At 44.8% G+C, this 13,340-nt stretch overlaps 1 protein-coding gene across 1 annotated transcript; it reads right to left on the minus strand.

Annotated features, from left to right (window-relative positions):
* Positions 1–128: 128 nt before the first annotated feature.
* ZNFX1 (zinc finger NFX1-type containing 1) lies at positions 129–13,054 on the minus strand (the record flags this gene model as incomplete). Its single annotated transcript, XM_082292649.1, has 13 exons — positions 129–2,555; positions 4,634–4,729; positions 5,451–5,561; positions 5,917–6,062; positions 6,716–6,870; positions 7,190–7,329; positions 7,444–7,679; positions 7,920–8,037; positions 8,494–8,637; positions 8,836–8,981; positions 9,403–9,534; positions 10,330–12,315; positions 13,000–13,054. 13 exons carry the CDS (start codon positions 13,052–13,054, stop codon positions 129–131), a joined length of 5,892 nt encoding a protein of 1,963 aa, XP_082148775.1.
* Between the last annotated feature and the right edge of the window lie 286 nt (positions 13,055–13,340).

A 13,340-nucleotide genomic window follows, 5' to 3' on the forward strand; every position in this document is an offset into this window, starting at 1 on the left:
GCCCCATAGAGACAACACATGCCTGTTCGCAGCGATACACACTTTATTAGAGAAGAAGCAAACGGGGAAAGCAGTGGGGCTGTGCCCCTGTGTGCGTCTCTGTGATAAGAAGCGATGCTCACACTCCTCTACATCAGCCGGCGGAGGTCCTCGAAGTTGAGCATGTTGTTGGCTATATCGGACCAGGCCGCATGGGTTGCCCCATCCATCTCCGAGGCCAGGCTGTTGCTGCTCTCCAGAGTGTGGTTCGTGCCGCCGATGACTTCATGGCATTCAGGGCAGGTACTCCTCTGCATTGCCCCCCCACACTCCCCAATTACATAGATATGTCCATTTTTGCACTTGAACCAGTGGCCACGAGGACAGCCAATAGCACTGACAATCTGCACCCGCTCAGCTTCAGAAATCCCCAGTCCTGACACGGGCAAGCCAGCTTCAATCTTCTTCAGGTGAGCCTTCACTGCAGCCTCATCCTTCTCTGTGAATTTCTTTGTCCCTTCCAGGATCTCACGTGCACGGTAAATCTCTACTGCAATGCCTGCGGGTATCGTCCTACTTGCTTTGCATCTTGCCAAGAGGCTCAGCAAATAAGTCAGTCTCTGGATCTCAGACTGCAGGTCAGCAAGCTCCTGTTCTGTAAAACTGATGCGTTGCTTATCCAGCCATTCCTGGACTTCATCCAGCCTCTTTTTCAGCCCCTTCCTTTCGGTCTCATTAATTTTGTTCATAGAATGAGTTAGGTCTGCTACACGTTTGTAGAAATTAAGCAGGTTCTCAATTAGTCCGATACTCTTTGTGGAGAGAACAGAAGCTTTTAGTTTATCTTCCAACATGGTGTACTTAGAGTATAGATTACTCCTCAGAACACCATTCTGCATCAGCGCAGCCTGCAGTCTCTGTCTGTTAGACTCAATTTCCTGTGCTGGGCCTTGGATTTTCTGTTTCACCCGTTCTATCTCCTCCACCTGCCTTTTCACACTGGTGCCATATCTCAAATTTTTTCTGATGGGTGTCTGACACATAGGGCATACCTTCAGCTTGACGACATCATCATCTTCATCCATATAATGGTCAAGGCCTTGTGACTCAAAGACATGGCCACAGTCTTCAAGCTGTACAAATCGAGCATCTGGGTCATCCTCAAAGCCAAAAAATATCTGAGTGAGTTCCTCGTGGTCGCAAACAAGGCACTTCTTTGGGCAGGGCTCTCCACACAATCCAACACAGGGATGACCACAAGGCAGTATCTTAGCACAGGGAACGTTGCAGCGAGGCCTGTTGCATGGCTCAGAGCAAAGGTTGGTACACTGGTAGTGCTGGCACTGCCACTCACATGGCTCAGCACAAGGAACACAGCTTTCCCAACATTTCTTTTTGCACTTACTGTGAATACAGTAGTTCTGACATGCCTTCTGACAAGGAGGACATTCTGTAGTACAAGGCTCTTGACACTTGTGGGAGCAGATCAAGACACGTGTGCATGGGCTGTTACATGCCTTATGAAATCTTCCTCCAAAGCAAGTATGACAGGAACCTGAACATACATGACCACATGCCAGTGTGACAGAACACTTACTCTCACATTTCACAGCCTCCTCCTGTCCCATCGTAGTGATCCAGCATGCAACTTTCTGCTTGTGGCCACATTTCAGTCTGGCTGTAACCTGTTCAGTACATGACACTGTGCATTTCTGCCCGCAGGAATTCCTGCATGTGTGTCCACAGTTTAATTTCTTCTGGCAAGGTTCTAGGCACTTAAATTCCCTCTCTGGCATATGGCATGGCACCATCTGCGTGTGGCCACACTTAGAAATAGTTTTCTCTACCTTCACCATACATTTGTCACAAGGCTCATAACATGACTTTGGGCAGCGGTGCCCATCTGCACAAAGCACCTTTTGACAAGGCTTCAGGCACTGGTACTCTTTGTGCTCCGGGTCATAGGGGTGACATGCCCTTGTGCAAACATGTCCACAACTCAACCTAAACTCACAGGGACGGCTACAGCCTCCCTCCGGGACTCGGTTGAAGTCTTCACCTGTAGATACCTGTGTCTTGGTTTCAGGGTGGTTTTGACAGCAAAGCTCCAATGACTGGCCAATGTGACCATTCTCCCCAAGGGTTTGAATGATCTTGTTCCAGAGAGGAACCTTGCCAAGCATTCTCATGTTTCCAATACAATAGAGCCCTTTCCTAGCTCTGGATAGTGCCACACATATCCGATTAGGGATCTGCAAGAAGCCAGGTCTCTCCTCTTTGTTGCTCCGCACCAGTGACAGCAGAATAATATCATTCTCCTCTCCCTGGTACTTATCTACTACATGAACCTTCACACCTTCAAAGATCTTCACTGGCATGAGCTTACGCAGACAGAAGAGCTGGCCAGTGTAAGTAGTGAGAATGGTGATCTGAGAAGGTTCATAGCCCTGACACAGGAAGTATTTGCACAGTTCCACTACAAAGTGGGCCTCATGTGGGTTCTGGTGGCTTTTCCCTTCCTGGATCTCTTGCTCAGGAACCTTATGTTCCACAAAGAAGATGTTAGTTGAGACGCCCTGAAAAAAGAGGAAGGATGTCAGAAAGAGAATTCTAGTTTCTGTTGCCCAGCCTGTTTCTATGCCTCTGATTATCCATTCACAGGAGGACTTTTAAACAGATGACTACAGTATGCAGTTACTGTGTACTTGGGTGACTTCCTCTTAAATTTCCATAGGTTATTAATCAAATTCCCATTTCAGATTATTGGTAACATTTCAGTATCCTAATATGAAATCAGTTCCTGTGGGTGATTTTATTCCCTATCTTTCCAGAGATGTTTCTATTGTACCTTTCCAGGTTATACAAAAGAGAACATGAAGTGTTAGTAACATTTCTCAAAGCATATACATAGTGCGAACAATTTCTTGTTTTGGCCTTGTGGGAAAAAGATATTAAGTTACCAGTGCACAGGACTTAGCACTTGCCTAAGACATGCCTCCTCTGTTGCTGCAATTAAAACAAAGCAGCGAGGAAGATTTCTTTTTCACCAGAAAAAAATAGGAATGCTATGACTCCAGTAGTCACTTACCAGCTCATGGTGACTGCTCACCTGTTCAAAAATTCTATTTGTCTTGAGTTAGCAGGGACTCTTTTTTTTTTTTTTTGCCTATTAACTGGAATTATTCTACCCATAAGAAATTATTGTTCTGCCTGCCAAAACCCAGAGACTGATGTTAACAGGAAAGAACAAGTTTTGTAGACCAAACACAGATCTCTGGTTTTCCAAGGTGTCCATGGTGGCATAGGGTCCAGTGGAGTAGAACGTACGTTGGTTATTATACTAGCTGGGAAGATTAAATTTTGATGCCTTTTAGGATCTCAAGTTTGTTTTAAGGCCAGATGGAACCACAAGGTTCTCTAGAATAGATTCTTGTAGGAGAAATGGGGTAAAATTTGGTGGTCTCCCAAGTCGTTTTGTGTTTTGGGTGGTATTTTTCTTGTTTGTTGGGGTTTTGGTTGGTTGGAATTTGGAGGGGGTTTATTTGGGTTTCTAATTTATTTAACTAAATCATCTTCTACAAAGACTTGATCTGGATTTCAAGATACCAAAAAGGACCTGCCACTTTTTCAGATAGCTTATTCTAATAATTAAATCTTCACTATTAATTTTCTCTTGTCTAACTGCAGCATTCTGCTATGGTTTTCAGTATGCTTACCTCATCCAGTTAAAGAACTTTTAACTAATTAGTACTGTTTTTTTGTGAAGACAGATTTACATAGGCTAGGCTACTGTAATCCTATTTCTGTAACTGCCTCCAGTCTTTCTCCCAGGTATTCAGTGGCTTGTGTTTCAGAGATCCAAGGCCATCACTGTAAAAGTGTAACCTTGGCTCAGACTTCTGGGAAAACAGTTCAGTTGTGACAGAGAGCTGTGAGCAAGTCTGCAGAAAAGGACTATGCAAGATATGCAAGGGAAAATGACAGACAGAGAGATGATTGTTAATAGTTCAAAGGTGCAAGAAAAGCACCAACAGAGCGATACATGAAGTCCTGATTACGGTGAGGAAATACAAATCAGAAAAGAGGGAGTGAGTGTTAAGATGGAAACTCAGTACCATTAAGGAAGAAGCAAAGACTGATGCTTCTGACTGATACCCAAGGCAAGCATTCTACTAACTTACTAAATCCTGGCTGTTTATTGTGCATGTTAGATAATAAGTGATTACTTTATACTTGTAAGCTGCATAGATTTTTCTTTGCATATGTTGTTTATTGGCAAAATGCCCAAACAGAGAACCCAAGGAAAAATGGTTCCAGTAATTCAGTCACCTATCTTATGTTGGAGTTTCACATATTATGCTTTAAGTCTTTCATTTAAGATTTCTTCCTAGCTTTCAAACTCCTACAATTCGTTTGTTCCTCCTTCCATTTCTTACTGTTCTTTTAAAGTCACTGGTATTGGATCCATTTCCAGTGTCCACCATCACCAATGCCAGAAGAACTACAGATTGCTTGCCTAATTCTATATCACACAATTCCTTGATTCAGGTATACATTTCAATAACTGAATTTGACCTAAGAGTTTGGAATCCTTGAGCACTATATTTTACAGAAACTCATTTTGCCAGTAACAGGAGACAAAAGCAGAACTCACTTTTATATTCTCATATTCCAGGACAGAGGGATGGTTCTCCAGTTTCTGGTATATATGAGGACTGATAAGCTGGGCAATTTCAGGGCGCATGCGGTGCTGAAACACAAAATAGTTTTATCAGTCTTGAGGAAGGAGCACCATATTTCCCTGTCAATATTCTGTTGCTCCACTGTACAGACTGTGGCTGAATACAAGACAAGGATGACTTTTCAGTAAGAGATAAGAAGGGAGCACTTCCCAATCCCTGCTCTCCCCAACCCCATTGCTGACACCACCACCAACTACAGGAGTGGTAGTAGCAGAGTATCTTCAAGAAAATCACTTGGTAATGTTATTGTACAAGAATGCTGGTTTCAGTGCAAATCTAAGCACACTTATAGATAAAAAAAGCCAGCACTTCACCCTAACTACTAAATGAGCTCTTCCAGGTGCCTTTAATACAGGACTGACGGTGGTAGAATTAACTTCACCGGGCACCAAGATAGAGGATTATAGCAATTTAGCAGGAAGCAGCCTGAGAAGAATTGTGCTGTCTCACTCTGCAAAGTTCTGGAAGCTTCAGTTGCCACAATAAACCATGTTCCTCACATGAAAACATGAGAACCACAGTGCTGTGGACAATATCACTAAATAACTGAAAATACACTGGAAGTCTGTCTGTGTCAGTTTGACAGCTCCTACCACTCTTCTCAGAAGTTAGATAGTATATTCTTTTCTTTTAGGCTGCTCTTACAGTAGAAATATAAACTTAAGTGTATTGCAAACTTAAAACAACCTAAATACAAATGCCATGGAGTTTTTTATAGCTCTTCCTTACTTGGTACTTCAGACAGACAAAGGGGAAATCCACTTTGATCAGACGTTCAAAGAGAGAGACTTCAAGGTTGAAGTTCTTGGCCAGGTCATATACATTTGCACTAGGCTGCAACTGAAAGACAAGGGATAGGAGGTCCATGTTTTAGCATTTTTCCTATGTGTTAGTAGGATTTTCACTCCCATCTTCTGTGACTGGTCCCACACTGAAAGACCAGAGACTGGATTCTTGCAAAAGTGCTAAATATCAAAGCTAGATACAGTCACAATCAAAGCACATGTAAAATTGTATCAGTTAAACTAGAACACCAGTCCCACAGGAGCTGTACTCTAAAACTACAGGAGACAGGACCTGTGATATCTGTGGAAGCTGGGGAGAAAAAAGCCTTGGCAATTTTCCCACCTGGTGTTTGGTTATACAGTTCTTGTTCATTAGCACAGCAGATAGAGACGTTAGTAATGAAAGTTACCTGCTGGTGATCTCCAATGAGGATGAGGTGCTGGCAATCTTTACTCAGAGTAGTAATGGTGTGAGCCTCAAGCACCTCTGCTGCCTCTTCTACAATGACAATTTGTGGCCTTACGTACTGCAAGATCCGTCGGTACTTGGCAGCACCTGAGCAAGGACAGAAGATAAGCCTTAGGATATAACTACATTCAAGCAATAAGACAAGAGTTTTCACAGAGAGGAGTAGGCTCTGTCTCAGAAAAGACTGGAATTCTTCCCAAGATTCCCCATTTCAACATTCAGCTTTTTGAATTTTAAAATAACACTATACCAGGGGTGGCTTCTATATGAAAAGTTGCTAAGGAAGGCAGGTAGGGATTAGTCCTATGCCTGCCTTGGTCCTTTGTCAATGCTCTCTTCAGACAAAATATACACTCAATACATTGTTCTACACACATAAATAAGCCTAAATTTTCTCTCCAAAGGGAAATGACACAATGACCTTGACACTACCATCTCCAGAAGGTGCTGTAGGAATAGCAATAGATATTAGCTGTGCCTTACTAAGGCACAAGTGGTGCAGGTCTGTTAGAAGAATGCTGCTTGGGACGGGGGAAGTGCAAAAGGGCGAAGAAGCTGCTCACGCCACTAATTAACAATTCTCACAACAGCCCTGTTTACAAAGGGAGTCAGAGATTAAAAAGGCTCCAGACTAATGCAGAGCCTGGCCCAGGCTGTGAAGCAGCACATGATAGTAATCTTTCAGCAAAAACATTCTTTAAAGCAATACAATACTGGTTTTCTTCCCAACTCCTCCGCACCTGTAGTTGTCATCCCCACAATTCTGGCCTCATTAAGAATGCAGAGATCTTGCTCCAGCTTCAGTTCTTTCAGTCTTTCTGCTGCTGCCTGATACTGCTGTTCATGCTCCAGAATGTCCTCTCGAATAAAACCCTGGTAAGTCTTCAGCCAAAGCCTGGGAAGAAAGTGCCATTATCACACACTGCAAGGAAAACAGGATGGTGATCCACAAGTTCTGACTGGATTCAGTTCAAAACTTCCCCCATGTCTTTTGATTATTACACAGATTATTACCATCTGTACTTACTCCTGAACATGTACAAATGCAGGGGATGACATTGCTTCCCATGCAGTACAAGGAAGGTAAGAACAAGCATGTTCAAACAAGGAGCTGAACAGATACAGGCAGAAACATGATGGCTTGACACAGTTTGCAAACTGGAACAATCCTAGGAAACACTTGCCTGACAGGCCCTGCAAAATAGCTTTGTCACCTGTAAAGCCTCCAGCGGGAGCTCAGGTCAAGTTGCCACACATCCTGAATAGCATTGGCCTCTAACTCTGTCATTGTGTTTGTTTTACGGAGCTCAACCTTTATCTTCTGCTTAATTTTCCTCCTCTGACCAGGAGTTACCTGCATTAAAAAAAAAAAAAAAAGCTCCCCAATAAGCAGTTACAGCACAAAGATTCTTTTGTATTTGCATCCCCATGTTATTCTTTACATAGTCACGCTAATGCGTGCAATTACCTCCCACTGCATGGTCTCATGCAGTGTTCCTTCTTCCTGGTCCAGGTTCATAGCCAACATGGCACTGGCTAGTCCATGAACAGCTCTGTCATCTTCCTCCTTCCTTCTCCAAGGGTTTGCTGTCTTTTCATCCTCAATCACTCTCTCAGCTTCAATCAGGTCAGCCATCTCTGGGATCTCCAAAAGCTCCTCTTCTGCTTCATCTTCCCCCTCTCTCTCTCTTTCCTGCTGACCACCTGTGAGAGTCACCAGTCACATGCAGTAAGCCACAGCCACTCCATCAGTGCAGCAGTCAGATCACTATGTGGACATTAGGGTTAATCTTCTTTCCACTCCCTCACAGTATCACACATCATTCTGTGCTTGTTAAGTAGCAGTGTCTCTTTTCTGGCACACATACACTGCCTAGGTAAACACACTCATAGAGTATGCATGTGGGGTGGGTGTCTTTTCAGTGTTTGGGTTTTTTGTTTTACCTGGATTTTCATCCCATATATCCTCTTCAGCATTCTGGATGACAGCAGATACACCAAGTCCCAGCCACTCCAGAATCAATGAGTGTCGTGAACCAATGTGGTATAACTCAGTGTCCTCCTAATACAGGGAAAGTCAAATCAGCCAGGCCTATTGCACTTCAGAGTCTTAGGATGATGCCAAAGCAGCACCTTACAGTAGCGGCAACAAGGACAAGTCTCCCCAAGAGACCCTCCAGAGCTAGAAAGTCGAAGCAGCCCTGATCTTCAGAAAGGGCACCCCTCCTCCCCTTCCATTTAAGAGGCTTTCATTTAGGTACTTGCATTTTTATGCTGCTAAAGATCACTTAGAATCTCTGCAGTTTAAAGGAGCAACATTCAAACCCCTGCTTGCCCTGCCTGTCTAGACTACTGTCATTTGGCACAGCTTCCTGTTCACTCCCTTACTTGCCCAGTAACCAAATGATGCTATTGATGCTAAAAAGATGTGTGCTGGGGGAACCTCAGACCCATTAGCAGAAAGGATAGTAAGCATGCATCGGGACTGCTTGACTTAGAAGAAAGAGACCTCTCTTACCAGAGCCGTTACCAGGCTGGCCCAGTGCTGGGGCGCCATGTGCGGTTTCAAGTAGTCCTCAGGCAGAACTGCGTAGGTCGTGTACTCCAACCTCTTCGCTCCTTCAAGCAGCTTCTGCTCAATCTCCTTCATCTCACTCATTATCTACTCATAACAAAGAGAAGGGAGGCAGTGTCACAGAGAAACAAAGTTCACTAACAGCAGAACAAAAAACTGACACAAGAATTAAGAGGCCAAATTCAGCATAAAACAAGGTGGAAGGCCAGGTGTGTGGGAGGTTTATTATCTCCTCCAATGCACAGGCAACCCAGTCCCAGCATCTCCAGGGAGATCTGCACATACATTTTCATAGTCTCTGGGGAGGTAATCTGGGAAGTCGAATCTGTAGATAAGCTTTCTCAGCTCCTTCAAGGTGAATTTGTGCAGGACTGCACTGCTACTCCTGCCCCCAATACGCACTATCCCATCTTTTTGAAATGAGAGTATTCCTGTGAATGAAAGAGAAATATTAGAAATAAAAGGCCAAGCTCAGTTTTCAGCAGTATAACAAGAGGTAGGAGAAACACCCTTTGACTGCATATCCTACAGTGGTTTGCTCTGAGTGAAGTTTTTTAAATCTATATCAATGGGGCTAGAGTCACTAGAAATATTCAAACCAAAATGCAGTTATCATGCCATACGATGAGCAGACTAAGAGTTATAGTATGGTTTTTAATTACAGGTCCTAATAACAGGTTGCCCAGAGAATTTGTGGATGCATTATCCCTTGAAGTGTTCAAGGCCAGGCAAGACAAAGCTTGGAGCAGCCTGGTCTAGTGGAAGGTGCCCCTGTCTATGGCAGGTAAGTTGGAACTAGATGATCTTTAAGGTCCTTCCAACCCAAACCATCCAGCTTGCAGGTACTCTTACCTTCCAAGAACTGATCCAGTGCATGGTTAGTGTAGCAGACTATAAGGATGGGACGCTTCTGGTAAGCGCTTTGCCACACGTGCTCATTAGTTAAGAGAGCCTGAACAATCTTCAAACCCACGTAAGTCTTCCCTGCAAAACAAGCTCAAAATCAGAAAAGGGTAATCCACCCTCTATGAGTGCCTTGAAACATAGAATTCATCAAAAACAAGATACAAGACTTCTTTCCAGGCTGCCAATCTGGTCTGTACCAAGAGAACTGACCCCAGGGGTAACTAGCTTACAAAATGTAGACAAAGTAGCATGACACTGACTTTCTGGCCTGTAGTTGAGCAAGGCCACGGTCTGCAAGAATGTTAGTTTTTGGATAATACAACAGACCTGGACACAGGGTTTTCTCTCCCACTGAATCCCCCAGCCCACTCTGATACTGGCATCATACATGATGCATTTGGCTGCACATGAAACATCCACATACTAGTGGAATGCAAGCAGTGGTGCTTGTTGAGTTCAGGTACCATTTCAAACAATTACAGTTCATCTTGTAATACTTTATTCACACAATGGTTCATGGCTGAATGCTCCCAATGTTCTAACATGCCATGAAGACAAGTAGGAGAGCACTGCACAGCAAGAGGGACCATGTTCTCAAAGATGATTGAAAACTTCTTCACCCCAATATACAAACACTGCCAACAGTGCAGTTGGTGTCTGCTTGGATCTAGGTGGGCAAAGATCAGATGTGGGTATTTGAGAATATTAACTGACTCCACAGCTCACACTAACTGGGCCACTCAAACATCAATTAGCCACAGGACTAAAGCTTTGGAGACAGTACAGCTGGTTTTCTCTGAACTTAATCTCCCTAGCTGGGGGAATCAATGAGAACTTCTTAAGTTACAAAGTCTTTAAGCAAATATTTCTCACCAGTGCCAGGAGGTCCTTGGATAATAGCCAGCTCCTTGGTGAGTGCAAGATTCAATGCCTGCATCTGAGACTCATCTAATCTCAAGGCTTCCATTGAAAGCCATTGATCGGGATCTAGAATGTAGACACTTTTCAAGCTATCAGGGCACTTCTCTTTCCATGAAGTCTTCATCAAGGGTGCAAGGTTGTAGGCAGTATCCTCTGTCAGGTATGCTGGCTCCTTCACCTGTGCATCACATTCCACAATGTACTTCTGGAAAGGGATATCTTTTTCCTGCATTTTCTGCAACCCTTCTAACACATGCCGATAGGCCTCAAAGTAGGCAGTTGTCTCTACCATGAGGAAAGAGTCTGAGGGCTGAACCTCTGCCAGCAGCACCTGGCTCTCTGCATCAAAACACAGCTCCACAATTCCATTGACAAGTTCTTCAGCATTACGATTAGAAACAGTGGCAAAAAGGAATGTTTCAAAGTGATCTTGGGACATGCAGACTAGGGATCCATATAGCAATCGTTTAGAATTCTGCCATTGTACAGACCTCAATGGTTTTGTGTCAAACTGGACCTTGTAAACGATACCAGTTGAGGTACAACGTGGAGCAATAATCCGTGCATCAAAATAGATCCTAATATCATCAAATTTTTTCTTTCTCAAATTTCTGTCCTGGAGGCTCTGCAAAACCTCCATGATACCTTCCCTTAAAGGCCTTACAAAGTCTTCTCTCAAAAGTCGGAAGTGGGTGTCAAGATAAACGCTGGTGCTTTCATATCTTCCAGAAACAAAATTGGGACGTAGAACAGGTTTCTCGTTACCATGTATCTCATCATATGTTGGATAAATGCTCATGATACGATAGCTTTCTTCTTGCCCATCTTGAGGCTGCATAAATGTACAGTTATCAGCCCTCAGTGTGCCTTCACGTCTCTTCTCCTGCAGATGCTGCATGAGCATCTGGACTTTATTGAGATTCTTCTCTGTCTCTTCTGTGATGTCCACACCAGAAACTCTCAGGGCATTTATGGATGCTGGCAAGAGTGTCAAGAGAATGGAAACTTTCTGCACAGAGCTGGCTGGGAAAGTACTTATCAGGTGCTGAAGAAGTAAAATTATGTTGCTGATATGCTCGGGGTACTTATGGCGTACAGCAGGAACTACTTCTATCACCATGTCAGACACATACTGTGGCAGACAGATCTTGAGAAAGTTGGACTCCTTCACAACTCCAAGAATGTGTTGGACACTCTGTCTATCCATTTGGGAACTGCATGCTTTTCGAAGCACCTGGCAAATGAGCTGAACGAAATTGTGGTTCATAGTTGTTTGGGAAAGAAGTTCCTTCAACCCGGAACTGGAAGCAAGTGTGGCGACAACGTTTGAGGGGTCTTTCTCAAGTAGACTTTCAAGGAATTTATAGCCAATCCTTCTGGCTTGCTGAGGCTGCTCAGCGTGGTGTGCACCACCTGGGGTAGCATTCTGGTAAAAATGAAGATTCTCCCGAGGTTGCATCCTCCTTCTACTACCTTCACTTTCCCACAAACTCCTCAGCCTTCCCCCTCTAGCTCCTCCCTGAGCTTGTCCACCTTGATACCTCCTTCCCCTGCCTCCATTTTCTTGCTCATTCCAGGGTCCTCTGGTCCTCTCACGGGCTTGTCCAAGCTGACCCCTCCTTCCCCTAAATGCATTTTCTTGCTCATTCCAGGGTCTTCTGCCCCTCTCATGTGTTTGTCCACCTTGATACCTCATTGTCCTTCCCTCGTTCTCCTGTTCAGTAGCTGTGGCTCCACTGTTGGCCTGTTTACCTTGAGTTCTTGGTTCATTCTTACTTGACTGAGGAGCCTTCAAAATCCAACGGCCAAATCTCTCTTCTCTTTGACCAAGTAGAAGAGTATCATTACTGTCTTGGAGGCTTTCCCCTAACTGAGGTGCCTGGCCTGGTACTTTATTTGTTCTTTTTCTGCCTCCAGTGTCCAAATGAAGTGCATGCCCTTAAAAAAAGAGAAGAAAATGGTTAATTATAAATCAACCACATCAACATGCCTCTCAACAAAGATGAACGAGCATATTGACCTGATAGTCAGCATATTTTGATAATTTGACATCAAATTTTAAAAAATGTTATATTTCCACACAGATTTTCAAATTGTACCCCTTTTTCTAACTGCTAAAAGAGAGTGCCATGCTTAGAGTTCCCTTGAGCTATGAAGACACCAAAAAACAAAACCTTTCTCCACAGAACTGAAAGCAGAAGTAAGAAGGTGAAAGATAGTTTTCTGCACAGGACAGCATTTCCTCGAGAGTGAGTCATTAGTGAAATGGTGACAGAGGACGCCACAGCTGACTTGAACTGGCAGTATAGAGCACACTGAAAACACGGAGCTTCTGGGCAAAGTCCCGCCGCTCGGAGCAGCCGGAAGCACAGCCCGCAGAGTCTTTATCAGCCTCCCGACAGGACGCTCGGGGAAGCATTTTCTGCTAGCAGGAACAAATAGCAAAAGACTGCTGCAACACATCACCGCATCATGGCCCCAAATAGACTCCAAGGACAAATAAAGAGGTGTTGAAACTCAGCCTTGAGAGAAAATTTCGCACACAGGCAGGGGAGTAACGGATCCCTCTGTACCAGCACCACCCCCAGCGCTCCTGCCCTGCATTCCCCGGGGGACCCTCACCGGTCGCTCCACCTCGGGGGTGCCGGGTGTGAGGCTTCTGCCCAGGACCTTCCATCGCCCGGCCGGGGATTGCTCCGGGTCCGTTCCAGCTCTCCGGGGCGAGGGCAGCTCTGGGTGCTGGGAGCCGTGGCGCTCCTGCCGCCGAACACTGGCGATGCTGCGCTGCGCTCCCCGCACAGCCCGGGAGCCGCCGGCTCTGCCCCGACACCCAGCAGTGCCTCCCCTTTCAGTTCCCCGCAAAGTTTCACTTTCCAGTTCCCCGCAAGACCCGCCCGGTGGGCAGAGCCCCCGCCTCTCGTCACCGGCCGGCAGCGCCCCCGAAAGGCAGCTTCTCCTTCTCT

This window comes from Coloeus monedula (genome assembly GCF_965178545.1).
Source record: "Coloeus monedula genome assembly, chromosome: 17".
In the NCBI taxonomy this organism is placed as follows: Eukaryota; Metazoa; Chordata; class Aves; order Passeriformes; family Corvidae; genus Coloeus; species Coloeus monedula.